This window comes from Mustela lutreola, chromosome 5 (genome assembly GCF_030435805.1).
Source record: "Mustela lutreola isolate mMusLut2 chromosome 5, mMusLut2.pri, whole genome shotgun sequence".
Taxonomy (NCBI): domain Eukaryota; kingdom Metazoa; phylum Chordata; class Mammalia; order Carnivora; family Mustelidae; genus Mustela; species Mustela lutreola.
In genome coordinates, this window is record NC_081294.1 from 5977042 (window position 1) to 6000829 (window position 23788).

The 23788-nt window shown below is 47.5% G+C and overlaps 1 protein-coding gene across 6 annotated transcripts in view; it reads left to right on the top strand.

Annotated features, from left to right (window-relative positions):
- Window positions 1–91: 91 nt before the first annotated feature.
- The window catches only part of MTRR (5-methyltetrahydrofolate-homocysteine methyltransferase reductase), a 31681-nt gene continuing 7984 nt past the window's right edge, over window positions 92–23788 (top strand). The window contains exons 1-13 of one of the 6 annotated variants that reach the window (XM_059173622.1): window positions 124–254; window positions 784–869; window positions 1260–1420; window positions 2085–2245; window positions 3966–4119; window positions 5908–6025; window positions 8526–8913; window positions 13726–13848; window positions 15638–15791; window positions 16721–16809; window positions 19129–19309; window positions 21614–21656; window positions 22252–22438. In XM_059173622.1, coding sequence (XP_059029605.1) covers window positions 2117–2245; window positions 3966–4119; window positions 5908–6025; window positions 8526–8913; window positions 13726–13848; window positions 15638–15791; window positions 16721–16809; window positions 19129–19309; window positions 21614–21656; window positions 22252–22438 — 1566 coding nt within the window. In that variant the 5' untranslated portion in view covers window positions 124–254; window positions 784–869; window positions 1260–1420; window positions 2085–2116. Of the gene's footprint in view, window positions 255–783; window positions 870–1259; window positions 1421–2084; window positions 2246–3965; window positions 4120–5907; window positions 6026–8525; window positions 8914–13725; window positions 13849–15637; window positions 15792–16720; window positions 16810–19128; window positions 19310–21613; window positions 21657–22251; window positions 22439–23788 lie in introns of all 6 variants that reach the window. The other 5 variants (XM_059173623.1, XM_059173620.1, XM_059173621.1 and 2 more) reach the window with 5 other exon arrangements.

The following is a 23788-nucleotide window of genomic DNA, read 5'->3' on the forward strand; positions in this document are numbered from 1 at the left end:
CCCAGCAGCTAGGCGCATGCGCAGAGAGAAGGCCACGCCCGCGCCGGGAGCTCTGTGATTGGCTCCGTTCCTTCCCGAGCTCCTTATTGGTCTTGGGCGCTGGGAAGGTGCGCGCCGTGACGGAGCGCGCCGCGCGGGAGCCGCCTCGCGTTCCTACTCTTGCCCCGGGCGCTTCGGGCTGGGCAGGTCCGGTGAGAGCGCTGGCTGCAGTTCCCGGGCTGTCGGTCCGCCCAGCTGGAGCCCGCGGGGAGGCCGTACGGCTGGGGGAAGGCACCGGCCTCTGCGCCCGCACGTCCCTCCCGCGGCCGGGGCTGGGCCCTCACGGGCGGGTCAGGGGCCGGGCCCGGTTGGAAGGAGAGCGGACTGCGCCGGAGCCTGGGGCCTGGGTCTCCCGTCGCCTCCCGGGAGCGGGTCGGGCCCCGCGGCGGCGTCTGCACGGGCGGCGCCGGCCCCGCCGGTCCCTGTGGGCGCCTCCGTGGGCGTCTGTGTCCCGAACACTTCCCTACACTGGGGTCGAGGGGACCCAAGGGGGCGTCGGAAAGGGGTGCGGCGGCGGGGGTCACGCGGGGTGCTGCTCCCCGCTTCTCCGCCTGCGGGAGCCGGGCGGGTGCCGCGGATCCGCCGCGGAGAAACGGGGTCACAGACCTCTGTGAGGTGGTGGTGGGCCTGAGGGGTTCCTCCTCCCCGGGAGCGCCCGGGGCTGTGCCTGGCGCCCCGAAGAGCTCGAGGTCCTTAGCTGTGGGGACAGTAAGCGGTGACATTTCCATCTCTGCATTTCCACAGTTGCCGCTGAGCCCAAAATGTGTGTCGCTTCGTTGATTCGGGTGACTCTCTGACCGCCTGCTCGGAGCCAGCCGGCGTGCCGTTCCGTAAGGGCGTTCCGTGCGCGCGGTGTTACCCGACACAATCCTTTTAATTTCTTCGCGGCTTAATTTATCCCTAGACGTACCTGGCCAGTGGATATGAAACTTCTGATGGCCCATTCCGAAACGCCAGGATTTGATACGGATTTATTGAAATCTGCCCCTACAAGTTGGCAGTCAGTCCCCCGGTTTTGTCATCATTTTTTTAAGTGTAATTTACTGAGTAATGTCTACACCCGCTGCGGGTGCTGGAAGTTCACCCCCTGGGGGTCAAGGGTGTCACACTCTGGACTGAGCCAGCCAGGCGCCCTCCAGTGCCCCAGCTTTAGATCCTGGATGAGTTTAGGGAGACAAGTCTGTGAGAGGCCCGTGTTTTACTCCTGGTTTTCTCTTCAGGAAACACATCTTCAGCTTGAGTGGATTGGAAATATTTCCTCTCTCTCCGTGCGTGTATACGTGTGCACTCGCGTGTGTCCGTGTCTGATACTGAAGCAGAGCGGAGTACGTAGCTTCGTGCACGTCACTGCTGTGATTAGCTTATTTGGCATTCGGAACAGGTAGGAACAGAATCGTATACTTCCAATGGAATTTTTACACTTTTTTAAAAGAAAAGCATGTATTCATCTGAGAGCGAGAGCATGCGTACAAGTTGAGGAAGAGGAGAAGCAGACTCTCCACCGCGCAGGGAGACTGCCTCAGGGCTCCATCCCAGGGCTTGGAGTTTATGACCTGAGCGGAAGGCAGGTGCTTAATGGACTGAGCCGCCCAGGCGCCCCATTGCATTTGTTAACATAAAAACATCAGATGTACTGAGCACTGCTGTCTCAGCTGCGGTTCAGATCTCCACAGCTGGCACATCTTTGTCGGGGCGGGGTGCTGTTACCCCATTTCAAGGGCGAGGAGCTGAGGCACAGACCAGTGGAAAAGCTTGCCCGCAGTTCTGCCGTCGTGCATGATGGGCGCCAGATTTGAGTGCGAGTAGTCGGACCCCAGCGTCCGATTTCTGAACCGTGGATGTAGAGCTTTTCTTCTGTATTCTCCCTGGTTGGATGAATTCTCTTTTTTTAGACTCGCTGAGTATGACGCTCACGTACTCAGAGAAGCCTGTTTCATGTTACGTGTGGATATTGTCGGAGGCTTTTAGAAAGACTGAGGGAGAACACCTGTGGTGTATGCCTCAGTTAGGAACAAAGAGAAATCCCTGTCTCTTCTGTTCCACAGTGTGTTGAAGCTGTAGCACATGCCGTGAGGCGATGAGGAGGTTTTTGTTACTCTATGCTACACAGAAAGGACAAGCGAAGGCCATAGCGGAAGAAATATGTGAAAAAGCATTCGCACATGGATTTTCCGCAGATCTTCACTGTATTAGTGAGTCAGATAAGGTGAGCGGCTGCTCATGGATTTTACTGTGTTTTATGCTCAGAGTATGTTGGTTGGGAGGTGATGTTAAACAGCAAAGTAAGCTGCTAAATGTCTCCATGCTTCCTTTTCTTTCAACACTTAGAAATTTATTTTATCAGCTCTTGTTAAGATTTGTCATTTTTTTAACATACAAGTGTACATTTGAATTTGACCCAACAGTTTCAAAAGCAAAAACAAGTAACTACTCAACTGTGAGGGGTAGTCGTAGTGCTTCCTTTCTCTCTCGTTGGCTGTGAGAACTAAACAGATGAGTGTTTGCTTGCACTTGTGTGTTTTTCAACTCACGAATCCCAAGTGCCCCGTTTGCATTTCCTCAAAATAAAGACTTTGCCATTCATGTCAGAGTTCCTCCAAGTGAAGGACTAGGCAGTTCCTTTGTGGACTACAATTTAAAGCAGGAGTGGAAGTTCTAGAGAAGATTCAGCTTCTTTATGGCAGGGAATGCTTATTTTTAGGCTCAGTCTCTGCAGAAATTCCTCCCTTAGGTCATGGAAGATTGTAACAGATCTGTATTCTTCTTTCAGTAAGTGTGATGGAGTTTTCTGGATTTTACTGTCTTCTACAAGTCAGTCTGTAGCAACTAGCAGGAGCTTTTTATATAAGGACAAGTTGATGTGCCAGCCACTAACACTTTAAAAATATCCCTCAGTACTTTAAAAATTAACCTCAGTGTAGCCGGTATACTCAAGTTCATAGTCTCCTCTGGTCTTTTCCACATCTGTAGTTCAAAGGACTAGACTGTCAGCAGCACAAGTGAATTATAAACTCCACTCATGGGAGAACCTTCATGTATCTGTATGTGTCAGGGTCAAGATGACTCCAGATGTAGCCACTCACCCCGCAGGGAGCATCCTGGAGGATTCCGCCAGTCAGCAGTTCCTGTAATCCTACAGCAACTTCGGTGTTGGTGTGGAGGGTGCCACACGCTAGAATATAATCTGAATCTGTTACTGTAAACAACAAGTTGTCAGCACCATATAACTAGCCCTGTTTGGCCCTTTGGGCTCACCTCACCACCTAGGCCAGCAGCTATTTGAACCTTAGGTGAATGCTGCCAGTCATGTTAGCGGTCCTGTTTGCTCTCCCCAGCTCATTGGTTTCTCTGGTTCTTGATCCACGTTTAAACAGATAGCTGTCTACTTGCTAGGTCATGGTAGTCCTTTTTAAGACAAAGTTACATGAACTGTAAAAGTTCACTATACAGGGTGTGCTGTCTCCTGTAAGCATTGAATCACCTAGTAATCTGTTAGCTCAAATCCTTGTATCAGCATGAAGAAGAAGTGAATCCCTCAGTCAGATTCGATGATACACATGAGCAGTAGAGATCATGGAGTCATTAGGAATAGAGAGGGTGAAGTGTTCTCTTTGGAATATTTAAATTAGGTGAGGCTTAGAGTGAAGAAACTTATCTGTAAGTTGCCGACTTTTCTGCCGATGGTTTCCATTCCCCGCCTCCGTATTCCCAGCTCCCAGGATCCGGAGGGGGTGAGGAGTGGGCCAGGTTCCATGTTACCTGAGGAGTAACGCTTGCACTCCCCCTCCTCATCCTCTGCCGTGAGGCCTCGGGCAGCACACATGCCTGGTTCTTGATAGAGGAGATCTAGCTGGTTGCCTTGCTGATGTGTCAAGTCAGAACTATGTACAGCTGTAGATCCCTGACGCATGGTCCTCGTTTTGTAGTATGATCTGAAAACTGAAACAGCGCCTCTCGTGGTGGTGGTTTCCACCACGGGCACTGGAGACCCGCCCGACACCGCGCGCAAGTTCCTGAAAGCAATACAGGACAAGGCCCTGCCGGGAGACTTCCTTGCTCACCTGCGCTACGGATTACTGGGTATGGACCGTGTTTGCGCTCTGCCGGTCCTCGGTTATTCCTGGTTTAATTCTGGTATCTGAATGTATCCTTCAAAACCATGATATAGAGTTGTGTAGATTTTGTTGTTGGTTTTCTGTTTACGGTTACATGTTTTCTATTTCTATGGTGTCCTGTGTTCTGTGAATGCCTCCCTTGTCTTCACTTCATAGCAGCTCCTCTGTGGAGCCCCTGGAATAGCATTTTTTTTTTTTTTTTTTTAAGATTTGTATTTATTTGTCGGGACGCCTGGGTGGCTCAGTTGGTTAAGCAGCGGCCTTCGGCTCAGGTCATGATCCCAGCGTCCTGGGATCCAGTCCCACATCGGGCTCCTTGCTCTGCAGGGAGCCTGCTTCTCCCTCTGACTCTGCCTTCCACTCTGTCTGCCTGTGCTCACTCTCACTCTCTCTCTCTCTTACAAATAAATAAATAAAATCTTTAAAAAAAAAAAAAGATTTGTATTTATTTGACAGTGTAAGAGGGAACACAAGCAGGGGGAGCGGAGAGAGGGAAGCAGGCCTCCTGCTGAGCAGGGAGCCCGATGCGGGGCTCGATCCCAGGACCCTGCGATCATGACCTGAGGGGAAGGCAGATGCTCGATGACTGAGCCACCCAGGCACCCCATTTACATTTTTTTAATTCAAGTTTTTTCTAATTTCTGTTTTCAAGAATGAACATGTATGTGTTGCTTTAAAAAATTCCTCAAAAAAGGTATCAACCATTCTAGTCACTGTTAGGCCATTTATGGACCTTCCCGTGCCCACTGTGATTGCTTACCCTGTTCTTTTTTTTTTTTTTTTTTTTTTTTAAAGATTTTATTTATTTGGCAGAGATCACAAGTGGGCAGAGAGGCAAGCAGAGAAAGAGCGAGGAGGAAGCAGGCTCCCCGCTGAGCAGAGAGCCCGATGTGGGACTTGATCCCAGGACCCTGAGATCATGACCTGAGCTGAAGGCAGAGGCTTTAACCCACTGAGCCACCCAGGTGCCCTGCTTACCCTGTTCTTTTTGTGAAAGTATGTGGAGATGATTAAACAACTGAGAAATTAACACTTTTAACCCTAAATTTTTAACCAAGTATGAAAATGTTAGTCCATTTTCTTGCCAGGAAACATAGGAGTTCCTATTTCACCTAACACAGAAATACAGGAAATTATACTGCAGACGTACCTGTCTATGCTCTCAATTAGGGGTCAGTAAAATCTATAAAGGGCCAGAAGGTAACTGTCTTAGGCTTTGCAGACCATGTGTTCTTTGTAACAACTACTTAACTCTGTTGTTGTATCTGGAGAGCTGCCGTAAACTATGTGAACAAATGGGCTTGGCTGTGTTCCAGCACGACTTTATAAGGACAGTCCTTAGGGGGTACCTGGGTGGCTCAGTCCAGGAGTTGTATTTGGCCCACAGGATGTAGTTTGCGCAAGATCAGAAGTCTGCAAATACAGATAACTGTTTTTTTTTTTAAACCTATCTAATTTTTCTTTTAAGATTTCCATATTTTTTCACAGATTCATGGAAACAAAAATGTGAAAATATTTGTTAACAGTGGCCAAGAAGTGTTTCTATTTTGATGGGTCTGTTACTGTAATATTGTAAAATAGAAGGCAAATATTTGCATACTTAGTATATACCCAGGGCAAACCTCAGGAGACATGAAGGTGTGCATTATTAATCAGAGCATGGAATGGTATTGTTTTAAATATTTGTTCTGTATAGCTTCTTTAAATTTAAACCTTACCGTGTGTGCACTGATAACCCGTTTGGGCTCCCTAGGGCTGGGTGATTCGGAGTACACGTACTTCTGCAACGGCGGGAAGATCATTGACAAGCGACTTCAGGAGCTGGGTGCCAGACATTTCTATGACACGGGCCATGCGGATGACTGTGTGGGGTAAGAGCAGTGTGCTTCCCCTCCACATTTCCAGTCAGCCCCTCTTTCTACTACATGAAAGCTTGTGAGTTTATGAAATATGATGACTTTTGATTTAGCACTGAAGCTTTTATTTTAAAAGTTATTTTCCTTTTTTAGCTTTTTTTAGCCCTAGGACCAAAGATCAGCAAGGGCTTGATTTCTATATTCTGTTCACTTGAAGTGCCTCCAGATTCTGCTGAAAGAAGAAATCTGTAAAGATGCCCTGGAGGCATTTGTAGAAGTCCGCATTTTCTTTAGGAACTTCGATCGCCTGCATGTTTGCTTTCTGCCCTGCACACACAGAGACTGGATGCGGGTCCTCGCGCGGAGGCTGCCCATCCCGCCTGGCATCCCTGGCAGTGAGCGCAGGCCAGAAGCGTTCACGCGCCGGCACGCTATGGGCCCTGGCTCTCTCTTTACCGTCTTAATGGCTGCTTGCCCTCATGCCAGCCAGAAATCTAATTCCTGTTTGCATTAGTTCACTGGTGGTTTTACACCTCAGCATTTCACCCTCTGGGCCACCTTTGAACTCCTCTTGATGTGTTTATTCAGAGATCGAATGGATGTTGTCCTACAGCTAAGTTACCGTTCAGCCTCTGGCTATTTCAGCAGATGACAGCTGACCACCTCTTTTTTTTTTTCCTACTTGGTGTGCATATTCTCACCGCTTGATCTTTGCTTATGAATGACGACAAATTCAGCACATGCTGTGCTTTTCTGCATAGCACCCTTGCTTGGGTATGCCGGAAACACTTCTGTTACTGCTTAGCCGGCCCTCCGCTCCCTCATGCTCCGTCTGTGAGGGCGACGCGCTGGTCTTTTCGCACGGCGCAGTGCGTATGTTCTTGATCGTGACGAAGCTCTGCCATATTGCCTCGCGTGTTCACCTTCTAGTCTGGTCTCCCATTATGTTGATTTCTTTGTGTGTGTTTTTGTGTTTCTTGTTTTTTGCCGGAGTCATGTTGCCTTTATTTATTGTCTTGTATGAGCCATGTGCTTGCTAACTTCTTACAGAACCCACGTGGCCTGTCACTGAATCCACATTTTCCTTCTCTTCAGTCTTTCAGTTGCCCTGTTCGTTTACGGGATCCAGCGTTAAAATTCCTGAAGGTGTTTTCATCAACCTGTAGCTCTTCAATTTTCAGCCTAACTACCTCGCTTGAGTTTGCCCTCTTCTAAAATTATTTTCAAGGAGATACCCTGGCGTAGTGTCGTAGCCCCCACACTGATGGGGACAAGGATGCAGAGTGGGGTCCAGTCGCCTGCCTGCAGATCCTTGATAGCCAACCGCCTTCACGGAGCACTGAAACCTTGGTCGTATTACTTACTTGTGTGCTCCACGTTCTCCCTCTCTGAGAGGGGATAATAGTGTGTGTCGTGGAAGATTTGGGGGAGGAACAAATGACTTGATGCAGGTTGTCGTCTTAGAGTAATACTTGCCCTGCTGTAAGTGTGCCGTGAACATTAGCTCTCCTAGTGGACATGTTAGCCACTTCATGTTTTTGAGCTGCGAAGATGGCTTTTAAACTTAGCTGTCGTTGCTGAGCCCAGAGTTTTATGTCCTTGCTTTCCCAAAGGCTCTGAAGGATGGATTTGTACTAACGAGATTATAGCCAGAGTCCTAGTAAGACAGAAGTCTGAAATGTGCCTTTTTCTGTCACTTAACTTTATGAATTAGGATTTACTTGACACCTCCTTTGAGTTGTGATTAAAAATGAAAAGGCTGTGATTTCCAAGATTCTGATGCGTGGTTTCTTACTTGTTCAGTTAAAGTTTCTCCATTCGGGGAACGTAGGGAATATTATTGTTGGCTTGCCCTACTTTGTCTGTTAGTGAACACACTGCCACACTCTAAAACTTCTCTATGATTCATTCAGCTTTCCTACAGGAATATTAGGTTTTCTTTCTCTTGTGTTCAGACGCCCTGAAAATTTCATCAGAAATTTTCAGAACCCGTTAAAGGTTTGAACTCTTAGAATACCTAGCATTAATCCAGAGGGATTTCTTGGTGATATTTTAATTTGTAGGGGAAAAAAATTCACTAAATTAGGGGGAAGAAATGATGTTGCATTTGACATATGTAATTATCACGTGATCCTAGAGTAGGCTTGGATTTGGGATAAGTTCTGTTATCCTCATCAGAATTTCGCAGGCCTACTTACAATTATAACTTCTTAAAATAGTACCAACTATATTTTAGGAAGTTAAGAGCAATCCCATTCATGCTACCTATTATTGAAATGGCTTCATTTCTGTTCTGACCTTTATGCTCAATTTTTTTACAGCTGAAGTTCTAACAAACACACTGTAATGCTTTTAACTTAAGCATAGGTATGTTTTGTATTCCGAATAATTATTATATTTAGTGTTTTTGACATTTGCATAGCGTTCTGCCAAGTAGACTGCCACTATCCCATGATTTTGTATTTAAATGGAGAACTTAGGCATTTTTTTTCCTTTTTTTATTGCAACAACCCAGTTTAGAACTTGTGGTGGAGCCATGGGTTGATGGACTCTGGGCTGCCCTCACGAAGCACTTCACGTCCAGTCGAGGAAAAGCAGAGAGAATCGGCGCTCTCAGGGTGGCATTGGATGCTTCCCAAAGGATGGATCCTCTGAAACCAGAATTACTACACATTGAATCACAAGTTGAACTTCTGAGATTAGGTGATCCGCGGAGAAGGGATTCTGAGGCGCGGGGACAGAATGCAGTGGACGGAGGTCGGTCAGGTGCCCCAGTGGTGGAGTCGGAGTCCAAGTCCTCCTCGCTCACCCGCTCAGAACCGCTGCTCTCACAGGCGGCCCTGAGCATCCCTGCCGCGCCGCCCGAGTACCTGCACGTGCGCCTGCAGGAGTGTCCGGGCCAGGTAAGTGCTTTCCCCCTCCGGCCGCCGGCTGCAGAACCTCCGCTTCCCAGAGCAGCCGCTTCGTCGGCCTTACTGCATTGCGGCAGGGGTCTGCAAGCCGGCCTGGTGGGCCCATGCGGCCTGCCTCGTGCCTCGGAAAGTAAGGCTTATCGGGACCCAGGCCTGCGCGTCCATCCCCGTGTGGCCCGTTGCTTCTTCTGTGCCGCAGCGGCGGGGTTCGGGGGGGTGGCAGAGGGGTGCCTGGAGGCGGGCGCGCCTGAGATGGTTACTGTCTGGCCCCTTCCAGAGAAGGTGCCTGGGCAGAAGCGCTTGCATAACGTCATTTCTGTCTTTGAAGCAAGAATAGCTAAGAGCTCAGTTTCTCTGTCATTTTGGAGAATTCATTTGTTTCTTAATTTCTATGTGGGTCAGGTGATGTCAGGTGTTGTAGGCACTCAGGAAATGACCTCAGCTATATTTCTTGTTTCTTGATTTATTTTAATGAAGCAAGGCCAGCATTTTAGAAGCAATTTAAGTACAACTTAGAAGCAATTTAAATACAGCTTTCTAGCCCTTAGAACTGTTGGCCAGCACCTGATAGGATAATGTTTTTCTAACATCTGCTTATGGTGTTTTCCTAGAGCATTCAGGCAAATGTGTTTATAGAAACAGCTGTCAGGTGTTGCTTTCCACTCACGCTCCCTTATTGTGCAAATTGCTTAGTTAAGTGAGGTACTTAGGGTAAGTATTTTTTCAGGCTTGGGAGTAGAGGGGAGTGAGCAGTGAGCCTCTGGCTGGACAGCGGGTGGGGGTGCGCGGGCAGGGTGAGCGCCCCCGTTGCAGGCCGCAAGGACAGTGCGTGTGGCAGAGGCACAGGAACGTGAACGTTCCTGAGGAGGAGGGTCTGAGAAGGCTTGGGGTATGGCACAGGTCGTTAAAGAGGCTTCAGTTTCTGGTCATGTGGTGGAGAAATATTTAAGATCTCACCCAGTTAACGCATATTCGTGTACATTTACTCAAGGGGTATGCTTAGACTACAAGGGGTTGGAAAAAGATTTGGGGGGGCATCCTCTTGGGATCCTCACATTAGGGAACTGAGAAGGGGAGGAGGAAGCAGCACTGGGCAGAGTGGGCAGCTGAGCCTCAATGTCCTCTCGGCCAGGCCCGCTCCACACAGCGTCAGTTCCCCAGCGCTGTGTCTCAGATCCTGTGGTGTCTCCGGGTCTTGTGGTGCAGGCTGCAGGGGCTCTCGTCCACACCATTGCTCAGAACTGCTGCACAGCCCTTTCCTGCTTGGGCCCCCTCTCACAGCCGCTGCCCATTGTGTCCCCTGGTGCTTGGGTCAGCACTGTCATCCCAGGTGTGGCAAGTGCTGGTGCTTGCAGGACCTGAAAGGCATGCCAGCTCTTCTCCCGCTCTCCAGGAGACACGAGGTACAAGATGCACTAGCGTGTCCTGTACTGGAGGGGGCGTCCTGACGTGCCTCAGGCTGCTGGACTCCTGGAAACTGGCCTCTCAGTCTGCACAGGGTCTGGCCTTTCCAGAAACTCCTACACACTGGCCACTTTGCACATTGCGTGTGAGTCGGTAGTGGGTAGTGGGTAGTGGGTAGCATAATGTTCCTAATGTCATGGGCTGACGTGACGTTCTGCGGGAGGTCCAGATGTTCTGCGTCGATTCAGGCTGTCCTGAAGCAGCTGGCAGGAGCATTATCACAATCTGGTGTCAAAATGGTAAATGGAAATTGTTCCAAGTGAAAGTGTGCCCCACTTTAGGGGTAGAGATGGAAAAGAGCCCAGCGGCTCACTCTGTCCACATGCCCTGTGCCTGAGGCCATTTTAATCCACCCTAGCAAAGGAAACCATCCATCGTGGAGGCCGTCACTGGGGCTACTGCTGGTGTTCCTTGCGCTTCATTGTTCTCCCCCAGCATCCGCCTGGTTGCATGCAGGGACTGGGTTGGTGAGTTAGATGGAGACCATCCCTGGTCCTGTACGTTTTTAGGGGTTGTATTGATAACAGTATCGATACCTGCCATTCCTCAGGATGGAGTATTTTTCACTTTCTATTTGGGTGAGGGGAGAGGACAGCGTCAGATTTAGAGGCTTCCTCTTGGCCTCCCCCCTGTACAGCCCTTAGCCACAGGCCAAGAACTGAGTGGACCCATGGAACCAGCCCTGGCCCAGGATTCCCGTTTACAGCCTGGCCCTGTAGGTCGCACTCTAGTATGTGGCCCATGATGACACTTTGAGTTCCTGGGTAACAGCATAGCTGGACCCTCTTCTAGCAGTTCCTGGAGTATCTGGGTATTCCCCTTGGCCCAGTGTATGTTTTCTGCCTGAAAGAACTTGACCGAGTATGATCTCTGCGATGCTGCTGAGTCTCCCCCACCACCTCCCCTACCCATGGGAGACTCCGTTCAGCCACCCCTCCAGCCTTCCTGCTGGGATACTTAGGCCTCCCTCCAACACCCCACAGGACTTTGCTGACTAAGCGCTCCCACGTCCCTCTGGTCTTCAGTGGTCCGCCCTTATTCTTGGCCCGGTCCGTTAGCTCGGGCCGGCAGAGCGGCCAGCCCTGAACTCCTCCATGATGTCGGTGCCCCTCACCAGCACTGTCCTGTCGGCCTTGGCAATGGAGTGTGCTCTGGGCCCTCCAGGGAGCAGCAGCATCCCATAGGTTTTGGCTCTTCATAGTGTCATCCGTTTTACTCTGTCCACTTCTCTTTGCCTTTTACTCCTGTCATCTGGTGCTGGCCATGGAACTGTCAGCAGTTCTTCCTCATTTAGTGTGGACTTTAGCTTCCTCCTTGGCCTCATAACCATCTCTAGAGGCTGTTGCCAAGGTGCTAAAGCCAGTATCCTGAGATAGTGCTCCCAGTGAGCAAAACTTCTCTGTCCAAGTTGACATTCTACCCTTGTTGGCCCGGGACCTCAACGTTCCGTCTTGTGCACACGCTGCTGGTTTTTGCTGGTGCGGTTGCTGTGTCCTGCACACTCTTCAGAGCATAGTCCCTCTCCTGCCTTAGCTGGCCCAGCCCATCTGAGGCCTAGTGTGTCTGACTTGAGCCTCACTGGCCCAGCAGCCAGGAGAGGAGATGGGACTCAGGAGCGGGGATATGGGCCTGTCTTGCCGGACGGAGGTCTGAATGCGAGGAGGACATTCTTGCTCTTCTTAGGAAGAAGTAGTCACTTGTGCAGGCTCAGCAGGTTCAAGGACATCTAGGGAGTCGAGATTTTTGACCCACATGCCCCTCTCCCAGCTGCCAGCAGGCCATTCTTTGCCTCCCCGAGTCAGGTCTTAGCATTCTAGCAGCAGGAGATGAGCAGCTTCTTCGTGTGCTGCAGAGCTGTCCTCTGGCTTTCACACTTAGTGCTTAATTGTTCATTAATTGTTCTCAGTTTTTTTGCATTTTTTCCAGAGTTATCATGGAAGGCTGGCAATACCCACAATTCTGCAGGCCTTATCAGTGCCATTTCCCCATAGATCTCAAGCACCAGCTACTGCGTACACACTAATGCCTTCCCTCTTATGGTGTATCATCACACTTAGCTCGTGCACTGTCATCACCTTGTGCTCCCTCTCTCCCAACTGTCACCAGTGTTGTGTGCTCATTGTCAGCCAGGTGGGCTATGCAGCTCCAGACGCCCATGTAGCATCTTCCTTGAAACCGGGCTAGCGCCAGCTGTCACCAACTGGCTTCCTTTGAATAGAACTGTGTGATTATTTCTTAGGTTATCCCCTTGGGATCCTCACCTTGGGGAATGCAGAGGACAGAAGCAGGAGTGGGCACAGTGAGAAGTGCACTGTGATGTGTCCCAGCAAAGGCCCCGGCTAGCCTCAACAGGGTTCTCCAGAGCTAGGATGGCCCTTCAACATTGTCCTGAGTTGGGGCAAAGGGCTGGGCCTTTATAGTCCTCGATGAACCGTTGGATGTGGGCTGCCTCTGAAAAGGGGTATGACCTGGGAATGCTGAGGTCACTGAGATGACTCTGAGCTAGCTGAGGGCCATCTGCTGACAACCTTACCAGCAGCCTTGCCGAGGTCGGTCTTGGGCGGCATCTCCCAGTGTCCCATATGTCATGACTGTCAGGCTCTGAGTTTGATCCTTTTTCTAGTTTTTCCACATAGCCATTTATCCACTATTAACTGATGAGCATTTTGTAAGTTTCTGTCTTCAACAGAACTTAGAAATATCGAGTTAGAAAAGAAGCAGACGTAGTGCAATGAATTGGGTTTCTTTGCAGTTTCCCAAGACCTATGCTATCTAATATAAAAGCTGCTAGTCATGTGTGACCACTCAAATTCAAATAAATGAAAATAAAACTAAGAATTCAGGGGTTTAGGCACATCTGGCTAGTGGCTCCTGTACTGACTGACGTAGGTGTGGAACATTCCCACGCCAGGGCCCGCCACTCTGCAGATTCTTGTGAACCTTTCTTCAGGCGTCTTCCAGCCCTAAATGTCCTTCCTTTTAGAATCTCCTTCCTGAAACTGTGCATGCATATGGTCTCCTTTTGCATGGTTTATTTTGGAATACTCTTAGACCTTCACAGGAAAATGCTGGTATCTGTTATTTTCAATATATACATCCCAGAAATTTAATCAAGGAGTTTAAGTCAAATGATAGTCAAGGAGTTTAAGATACGGATGAGCTCTCTCTTCTGAAAGATTGAGAGGCCTATGTGTGTAGCCATCTGTCTTAGATAAGAATACTTCAATATCTAGGACGTTTTATAAAATCCTATTGATCTTACCTGGTCACTAAGTGAAGCAATGGCGAATAAGATAGAAAATTGCATTTAGTAATATTTTATCACATTTGTTTCTCAAGGAGGAAAGCCAAGCATCTGTGACTTCAGTGGATCCAATTTTTCAAGTTCCAATTTCAAAGGCAGTTCAACTGACTACAAATGATGCCGTAAAAACCACTCTTCTGGTGGAATTGGACATTTCGGTAAGTTACAGAATTTATCTCTCTCAGCGTTGTTGTCAGGAAGCGCGGAGACCTGCGTGCTGTCGTAGTCCACACGTTCGGGAGGGAGGAGCGCCTCTACAGGAGCTCTGGCCTCTCTACTCTTGACCCCTCGTTCTTCCTCCCCACCTCACACCCGTTCTTGTCACTTCAGGAAGGAGCTTAACATGAGGAGTGACCCCACAGGTGACTCAGTTTGAAAGACCAGCGTTGCTCCCTTACCCAGGAAGCCGCGGAAGAGTAATGGAGTTAGAGCAGCCTTTTCGGTGTGAGAGGAGTCCTGAGAAAGGCCCCTGCTCACCCGAGGTCAGCCAGTAGTTGGAAGTCGAGCTCAGGCCGGACGGGCCTACAGTGCTTCATTTTTTACAGTGATGGTCTCATTCCTTTGAGACTCTGGAAGAAGTCACAGCCCGCTCCCCACCCCGCAGGAAAATACTTACATAGAAACATTTTTCATGTAGCTTCGGAGGCTCCCGTGCTGCCTCTCACCTCCGTCCACGTCCACAAGCCCACCCCTGCCCCAAACCACTGGCCTCGGTTAAGAAGCCACCCGCTAATCCCGTAACCTCAGTAAAGCTTGACTTACGTCTTCGGAGTCACTCTGCTCTGTGTTTCGATGGAGGTGCTGGGAGGAGGGTTGTGCTTGCAGGAAAGGGTGTGTCAGGGCTGTGCGTGTAGATTTCAGTGAACCCCTCCTGGGGAACGGATGGCAGGCATCAAGACCAGGTGGTTTGCTTACATACTGTTGGATGTTCCACATTCCACATTTTAATATCCATATTGTTAAATACTCTTTGTCCACCAAAGCATTTGTTTTTTTATTCTGTTCTATACTCTTGTCATAAAGTGGTGAGGGTTGGCCAGTAGGTGGGGTCAGGCTGTGCCCGTCTCAGGCCAGGGCCGGGAGCACGTGTGGTCAGAGGCTGTCTCCGGATGCTGCCCTCGCGCTGCAGCCCTCCATAAACAGCCGTGCGGTGGGGGGCGGCTCACCCAGCCCTCGTTCACGCACAGTGCCCAGCCAGGTGCTGCGGTGGCCTGTGCTCAGTCGGGAAAACTAGTGTCCTCTCCGACCCGTCGTCTTCCCCTACAGAAAGGAAATTGAGAACCAATGTGGGCAGCCCTAAATGGTTTCTCTCCCTCATCATGGATGTTTTCATAAGAGGGGTTTTTACATTGGTAAAACATTACTTACTGAGACACCTTAAATGAGAATAGTTTTAACTAATATGGTAAAAAATACTGAAATGATTTAAAGCAAAACACTGGATAACTGAGTTTTTCTTCTTTAAAGTGACTCTTTGGGTGCCTGGCTAGCATGTGACTCTTGATCTTGTGGTTATGAGTTTGAGGCCCGTAGTGTGTATAGAAATTACTTAAAATTAAAAAAAAAAAAGATAATTTATAATGAAAGATTCAGGGCCACCTGGGTGGCTCAGTTGTTGGGTGTCTGCCTTCAGCTTGGGTCACGATCCCAGAGTCCTGGGATTGAGCCCCACATCAGGCTCCCTGTTTGGTGGGAAGCCTGCTTCTCCTTCTCCCACTCCCCCTGCTTGTGTTCCCTCTCTCACTGTGTCGCTGTCAAGTAAATAAAATCTTTAAAAAAAAAAGATTGTTCGGTTGGGCTCATTTGTTTTTTGCAGTTAGAATCATTTTGTTTCTAATTCATATTTTTAAAGGATCATATAGTAAAAAACATGCTTTTGTTACCCCATAACTAAAACTCTTTAACTCTTGGACTTTTTTTTTTCTCTTTCATGTTGGTTGTTTCTAGAAAACAGATTTTTCCTATCAGCCTGGAGATGCCTTCAATGTGATCTGTCCCAACAGTGATTCTGAGGTACAAAACCTTCTCCAAAGACTGCAGCTCACGGACAGAAGAGAACACTGTGTCCACTTGAAAATTAAGGAAGACACAAAAAAGAAAGGTACACCCCTGATCTCTTCTTAGGATGTCATTGGGCTAATGGTGACAAGTCTAAGGACCCCCTCCCCAGCCCTTTTGTGATGGCTGCACAGGTGGTCTGAGGTTGGCCACGGGTTGGTGGACAGAATCCCAATACTCTCTCTGGTTTGTGGGTTTTTTAACTTCAGGTACACTGAATGAGAGGATGGTGGATTTTATGCTTATTTGGACACTACTGGACAGAAAAAATGTCCAGTAAGAATGCTGGAAACTCTGCATCCAGAATGTAGCTGTAGTCTTGGAGAAGCCGGTGGATTAGTTGAGCTGATTTGTTAGTTTGCTTTTTGAGTTAGCATTATTTTGTTTCTGAGTTATACAAGAGTAGTCCTAAAGTAAAAGTTTATTATATGAACCTTTTTAAAGTTTTTTTTAATCATGTGTATTTCTCATAGTATATTATTGCTGATTTAATATGTAAAACAGTTTTTCATGATTAAAGGAAAATTTTGGTTTTTTTTTTAAGTTATTTGCTTAGAATCTTGAACTGAAGTTCCATCAGTTTGAAATCCTTTTTGAGAATAATACGCAGTGTTAATGGACAAGTGCCATCTTTTGGGTTTTTGTTCCTTGGCTTTGGATAATTACCCTCTTGTTTGGCATACTTTGATTTGGTATCTTTATGAAACACACCAAAGATTTATCTTTGGTAGATTTAAAATGTGGCTAATAATGCTATTGAATTTATGATTCTTTTATTTATTTATTTTTTGTAAGGTATTTCTCCCCCCTGCATCCATTTTGAAAATTTTTTTGACTCCGCAAACATGGCCACAAATCATGTTTACATTGCTAGCACTGTAATGTGTACAGTTAATTGTTTTTTTAAGAAAGCAGAGATGTTTTGTTCTTTACTTTCTGTGTCACGGACTCTCTTCCTGTCTGTCTGAAAAGGAGCAGCCTTACCCCCGCACATACCTGACGGACGTTCTCTCCAGTTCATTCTGACTTGGTGCCTTGAAATACGAGCAGTTCCTAAAAAGGTACTTTTCTTTGGGTAACTATTTAAAAGTGTACTAGCGCTGTGTAGGATTTATTAAATCTGATATTTGCCCTTTGAAGGCTTCGAAAATAGGGCTTTCGTACCCATGTTTTCAGAAATGGATCCTAAAGGTACATTGTATTTTTGCAGTTGTCATAGATATTTTTGTGTTACGCTTGTATTGAAATTTTGTTTTGTATTGAAATAAGGTTTTTAAAGTAGCGCTTTTTCTTATTTTTACTGGATATCCACTTGATGTGCTACATTAATCAGTGATTCAGGTGACCCCACATGACCTTGTGTCACCCAGCTGCCCTTCACCTTGACCCTTTCTGTGACTGATGACAGGAAGCTTAGGAGAGTTCAGGCTTTCCCCAACTTGTCACCTGTTTAATGTTGAGATCTCTTCTTTGTGAAAGTACATAATTCTTTATTGTTAAGTCAGAATTCATCAGGAAACGTGAAAGGTTCTGGGAGATTCGATTGATGTTTGCATGAACGTGGAGAGAATGAGGCACTAGATGTCAGCAGGGTTCCGGGAGCTGTCTTTTAAAATGTGCTCCTCTCTGGGCCTGTCCCTCCCATGGGTATGAATGGGGACACCTCCCAGCTGTGCTTTGCCACATTCGTATCGCCAGTGCCCGTAAATAGTGCTGTTATCAGGCTGCCCTCCACAAGGCCTTTTTTATGCTCTATCTTATTAATGTGCTTGTTGCATGCAGTCTTTGGGAAGCAAACTCCTTTAGAGAGAGGCTCAGACCTAGATATGATTTGAATAAATGTGGTAGTCACTGTGATGAGAACTTCTTGAATAAATACAGTCAGTTTCACAATTTTAGTTCAGCTCTACAGGTCATAAAGCACGTATAGGTAAACACGTTTTTCCTTACTATAAAAGTAACGCACTCATAAAAATTCTGGACACAGAATTAAGTAACTTGGGAAACAGAAGTCCTTTATAATCAAATCCTCAGGCTTAATGCTTGAATTTTGTTTTGCTAAGAAAAAAACGAGATCTTCTAGTATGTATGCTGTTCTGTCATGTCTTCTTTACCCAAATAGAACTCGGGAGTTTGTATACCCCAGCACGGAGAAGGTCTCTTACCAGAGGTCCGCGCAGAGACACGGGTGCACATTCATCCCACGCAGTTTCCCAAGATAGTTCCGCGTTTGGTTCTGAGCTGGCGTTTTGAAGAAGGCATGTGATGTGCTGGTCTCAGGGTAGTTTCGGCAGGGCTTCTGAGCAGGGCCGTGGGGACCTGTGGCCCTGACGAGGAGTGATCCCTGCTGAGGGAGTTCAGGACACAAAGGTGCTCGAGCCATGGAATAAAAAGTCCCTGTTAGCATTTCACTTAGCATTTGATGTAGTTTGTGTGCTTAATTGCTTTATTCTTAATCCTTGAGTAGTCAGAGCTATTTGGAATATGTTGAAACCAAAAGTCGTTATTGGCACGTTTGGTCTTTTGTCCAAGAGTTTGGACTTGGCTCTGTCTTTGGCACTTGGGATTCCGGATGTTGTTGCTTTGCTTTCTTCGTTTATATTCTCCTCCTCTTTCTCCAGTGAGTCTGAGATGACTAAGAGTCCGTGTGCAGGAGGCCCAGCTGGTCTTTTCAGCCTTCGTCCCGTGTCTGCATGCCTGGGGCCCACATGAAACTGCGTGTAGCCCCAGGAGCGAGCCTTTGCCTGCCTCCTGTGCCTTCCTGCAGCGGGGCCATCGGCTTAGCCCTGCTTCACACTTTCTTCCTGTGGGCAGCCCTCAGCCCACGCTTGCGTTCTGGCGCACCTTAGGCTTCAGAAGCCCCTGACCTCCTGGGTGTGCCCCTGTGTGCCCCTGTTGGGGTAGTTGGCCTCTTGCACGCTGTCCCTCGCCGGTGAGCCCTTGTCAGCATAGAGCTGTCATGCCCACTGCCTGTTGTATAAAGAGCACTAGCAGTTGTCAGATGGACGCAGAAGTCTGGCGTGGAATCATCCACTGAGAGAAGAACAAGCATTTCGTCTTGAGTTAAAGCAATGCGTTAGGAGATCGCTGGGCATTGTTACTCAGATATATCGGACACGTAATTTGAGATCATACTTGGGACTGATGAGGTTGGTTTAGGAAACAGGAAAGGTGGCTAAAAGGAGAACATGGAAGGTGATTTTTTTTAACAGGCTGACATTAAAGCAAATAAGTTAAATTCTCTTTTCTTGATCGAACTCCGAAGGGCGCTGTCACTTTTTCTTGGGTCACTGCGCACATCCCCAGTTCGATCCTAACCAGATTCTAGCAGCCTGACCGCACGAGGTACTTTCAGTCTGCTCCCTTTGCCTTGGCTGCAGGCGTTGCTACGAGCCCTCGTGGACCACACCAGCGACGGGCAGGAGAAGCGAAGGCTGCAGGAGCTGTGCAGCCGGGAGGGCGCGGCCGATTACAACCGTTTCGTGCGGGACGAGCGCGCCGGCCTGCTGGACCTCCTCCTCGCTTTCCCGTCCTGCCGGCCGCCGCTCCGTCTCCTGCTCGGTGAGTGCCGCTCCGCCGGCCCCTGCGCCAGCGGGCCTTCTGGCGCACAGCCCTCTGCTTGTCAGCCTCCCGCCAGAGGCTGTCTGGCACGTGGGGACACGTCTCACTGGGGAAACATCCGAGTGTGTTCAGGGCCTCCTGCGAGTGGGAAGGAATCCCTCTGCCGAGGTGGACTGGCTCCTGCTGCTTCCTCACCATCCTCACCAGCCCTTGCTCCCTCACCATAGCCAGCCCTAATTCTCTTTCCGGGGGTCAGTATGCAGCATCCTGTCTACTCAGCGGGTTTTCAGAAAGCTTTGTTGTTGTTGTTGTTGTTGTTTTTTCAGTCCAGTGTTACCTAAAAATGAGTTTCCCAACGAAAAGAAAAGACATTTTTTTTTCTTCTTTTTCAAAGCTGAGGAACATTAGATGTAATTGACAGAGGTTAATGCAGTGTGCTGTCTGTGCGGAAGACAGAAAGGCTGCATCTGGCCAAGCTCATCTCCGGGATCGGTGAGGGCAGTGGGGGGAACCCCCCACCGCCGGCCATGCCAGGGCAAGTGGCCTTGTTCAGAGTGCTCCAGGCTTGAAGCCGGGACATGACCTGTCGCCAAATGCTCAAATATAAGGCGATTCTGGTTTTTGTCCTCACTGGCCCCTGGGGTCTTCATGCCCACAGAAGAGAGAAGATCTGCCTGAGGAACTGGGGTCAGCAGAGGGGGTTTTGGTGGTGACCTCGCTAGGGATCGGGGGCATTTATGAGGGGCAGCGACTGTGGGAACTGGACAGGATTCTTAAACCTTGAGTACTTCCTGCGCTGGCAATTTTCTCCTCTCCTCTCTCCTTCCCTGTGGGGACAAGTAATAAAGTTTCCAAAATTTGCATTTGTCTTCGGTGATAGGAAAATGTGTGTTGTGCTTTTCACTTTAAGGCTCCAGGATCCCCTGATGTCCAGTACAGTTCGGGGTACTCTCCTTTATTAAGTCAGATCCTGCTTTCTCTCCCTTTTATTATTCCTTTTCCCCCTCGAAATGGTGACGTTACTAAATGATGTGGCTCTTCCCACTTGCCTGTATTCAAACACACACTCCTCTCCTCCGTTTAGAATGAACGCAGGGGTCGGGAGAATAATCAGAACAGATGTGGGGAAGTTGTTAGAATTCTTGTAAAGCTGTCCTGCGTATGACAGTGTTTCAGTTCTTTGTGTGGATTTGCTGTGTTGTTTTTTTTTTAAGCTTGTATATAACATTTATTATGTAGTTCTATAAAAAACTGATAAAAGCATTGAGACTTAAAGAAATTTATTTTCCACTTCTTTAAGTAAACATATCTAGAGCTTAGTATTATGTTGAGCTCTCTATTAAGCTTATTCTTTTATTTATTAAATTTTAGAAAGGTCTTTCTGAATCTTTGCCAGATAACTATTGAAAATATAACCTTGAACAGAAAAAAAATTCAGAGTTTGTGTGTGGTCAGTTAAGTATTCAAAGATCGATTCTTTGACCTGCTTTTACTTATTTATTTATTAAAAGATTTTATTTATGTATTTGATAGAGAGACAGTGAGAGAGGGAGCACAAGTAGGGGAAGCAGGAGAGGGAGAAGCAGGCTTCCTGCTGAGCAGGGAGACCGATGATGTGGGGCTCGATCCCCCGACCGTGGGTTCATGACCGAGCCGAAGGCAGGTGCTTAACCAACTGCCACCCAGGCGCCCCTTTGTCCTGCTTTAAAAAGAGCCCCAATGTATGAGAAACCACTGGGGCCTGGGTAACTTAAAGGTTTTATCATGATGCTCTCATTTTGTTTTTATAGAAATATAAGAAGGAAAAATATTTCCTTTTTTTATTAAGAAGGAAAGATATTTTAAGCTTAGGTATTTCCCATTTCCCATAATCCTTAAAATAGTGATCTTTAACCTTCTGGGGGGTCATCATCTTATTTCAAATATGAAAACTCTGGACACTTCTGCAGAAAATTGTGTACACACAGAAAATTTCATGGGTTTCTTGATTCTGAAACCCATTCATGAATGCTTTTATTATCCTTCGGTTTAAGAAACCAGCCTTTAGAATGACACTGATTCCAGGTAAAGAAATTCAATATGTCTGGTTTTTAACGTGAGGAATTGGAAAAAAATAGTCAGTAGAGACTTACTTAGGTACAGTGAATTTACACTTGCTCTAAAATATGATTTAAATTAAAATGTTATTTTGGGTGTTCTAAATAAGAAAAATCCAACTCAGTCTTGAATTTTTACAAACCCTTTCATATAATTCTCAGTAGCAGTGAATTAATTGCTTGTGTGTTTTTTTTTTTTTTTCCCCAGAACACCTTCCTAAGCTCCAGCCCAGACCATATTCATGCGCGAGGTACTGATGTTTATTAGCGTACAACATCTTTAAAAAAAAAAAAAAAAAAGCCAAAACATAGAGTATCTTTCTCCCAAAATGTGAATCTCTGGCTTCCACATCCTTATTACCCAGGGAAAATATACCTGATTTGTGGACAATAGCCGGCATGGTAAGGAATGGAGGAGGCGGGTGTTGGGACTCCCGTCCTGTGGGCGTGCAGAGAATGTAGAGTCTCCAGCAGCACAACCACATTGTGGTCCACAGCCACGTTTCCCCAGGTCGGGCTGCGAGTGCCTCGCGCCTCTACCTGCTGCCTTTACGGCCGTGCCAGGCCATCTCCACTGGGCACCAGAGGCGGGCAGCGGGGAGATGAAAAGTTGTGTCAATCTTACGGAGTCTTAAAGCAAACAGGTCGTTGGAAACTTTTCTGAATATCACAAAACGGGGGCAGGAGAGGAGGAGCTTTTAAGTAGCAACAGAAGTCTTTCCCCTGAAAAGTAGAGGTAGAGGACAGCCCACAGGAAAAATCCTTCAGTTTAGGAAAAAGTCTGCATCTGGCCTGTATGCATTAGTCCTGATGCAGAGTTTAAAACTGACCTGTGTGTCTCTGCAGCTCAAACCTGTCGCACCCAGGGAAGCTTCGTTTCATTTTCAACATTGTGGAGTTTCTGTCTCACACCACAAAGGAGGTTCTGCGGAAGGGCGTGTGCACAGGCTGGCTGGCCGCGGTGGTCGCACCCGTTCTTCGTCCAGACATGCGAGTGTCCCGTGCTGAAGGCGGGAAAGCCCCGGCTCCAGAGGTACTGGGAGTGCACGGTTTGGGCGTTACTAGAATGACGCTGTTCGCCTAGTTAGGAAGAACGATGTGGTCTCCCCTGTGTTGCCCGTTACCATCAAGATTATTCAAAGGAAAATGTTTGTCCTACTTGAATTTTAGAATCTCTGTTGGAAAGTCAGGAAAACATTACTTTTTTCATTTACTATTTTTTTAAATTTTTAATTCTTTTAAAGGTTTTATTTATTTATTTGACAGAGGGAGACAGAGATCACAAGCAGGCAGAGAGGCAGGCAGAGAGAGGGGAAGCAGGCTCCCTGCTGAGCAGAGAGCCCGGTTCAGGGCTCGATCCCTGGACGCTGAGAGGCAGAGGCTTAACCCACTGAGCCACCCCAGCGCCCCGTTCATTCACTATTAAAATCTGTGTGTTTCTCGAATATATAAAGTGTGAATTTTCCATAATACTCTTTTCTCCTTCCTCATCATATTCATAGAAAAGACAGTCTTTGGCTAATACTCTTGGAAGACTGAGCACAGGAAAAGAGCCAAGTAAAGACTGAAGTAAAGTCTGAAGGCTGGTGTTGAGAGACAACCTCGTCTTCTGTGTAGACCATACCATGTCCCAGGTGAATCCTTACTTGGCAGTCCGTTCACAACCAAAGAGTAACTTTGTCCTTCAGTTTAGGGTAGTAGGATTTTTGCCGTTTCTTCCCTTTTTGTCTTAGTGTGGTGTAGAATCCAAATTAGCGCTCTTCGTGTGAAGGCGTAATGAGGGGGAAGCACTTTTGAAACACGTAGGAGAAGCGTATTCCTTGATAATTCTCGAGTGAGTGAGTGACCAAACCGTGGACACATTTACATGCAGACTTAGTGCCATCCTTCATGCTTTGATACAGCACTTGGCAAATCTCACTCGGGACCACAGCGTAAGGAACAATTTAAAGTCCCTTCCTGCCCATAAGGATGGTTGAAATAAAACAAAACCTTTCAGGTGTTATCATGAAGTCGTCTTTTTCTGTGGTATTGAAAAAATGAACGTGTCGTCTGTAGCATTATCTTAGGACTGGTTTGGTTGCTGTAAGTTATTGGAGTTGAAAAGTTCATGCCCTAAGGGGAAAGTGAGACTTCAGTATATGCCTGAGAGGGCTCATGGGAAGCTGCTGCTTGAAATTGCCCTTTTCCGTGGTATTTTCCCATAATGCATCAACAAAATATTAAGAACTTGAGACACTGTTCCTTTTTTGAAAAGAAACATTATGGTATGGACAGAAAAGTATTATGTCATTTTATGATCCTGTAAAAATGGATGCTCTCCAGAAAGTTCAAGAAATAGATCTACCCACGACCTATTGCAGACACCCGGCATGGGCGCCGT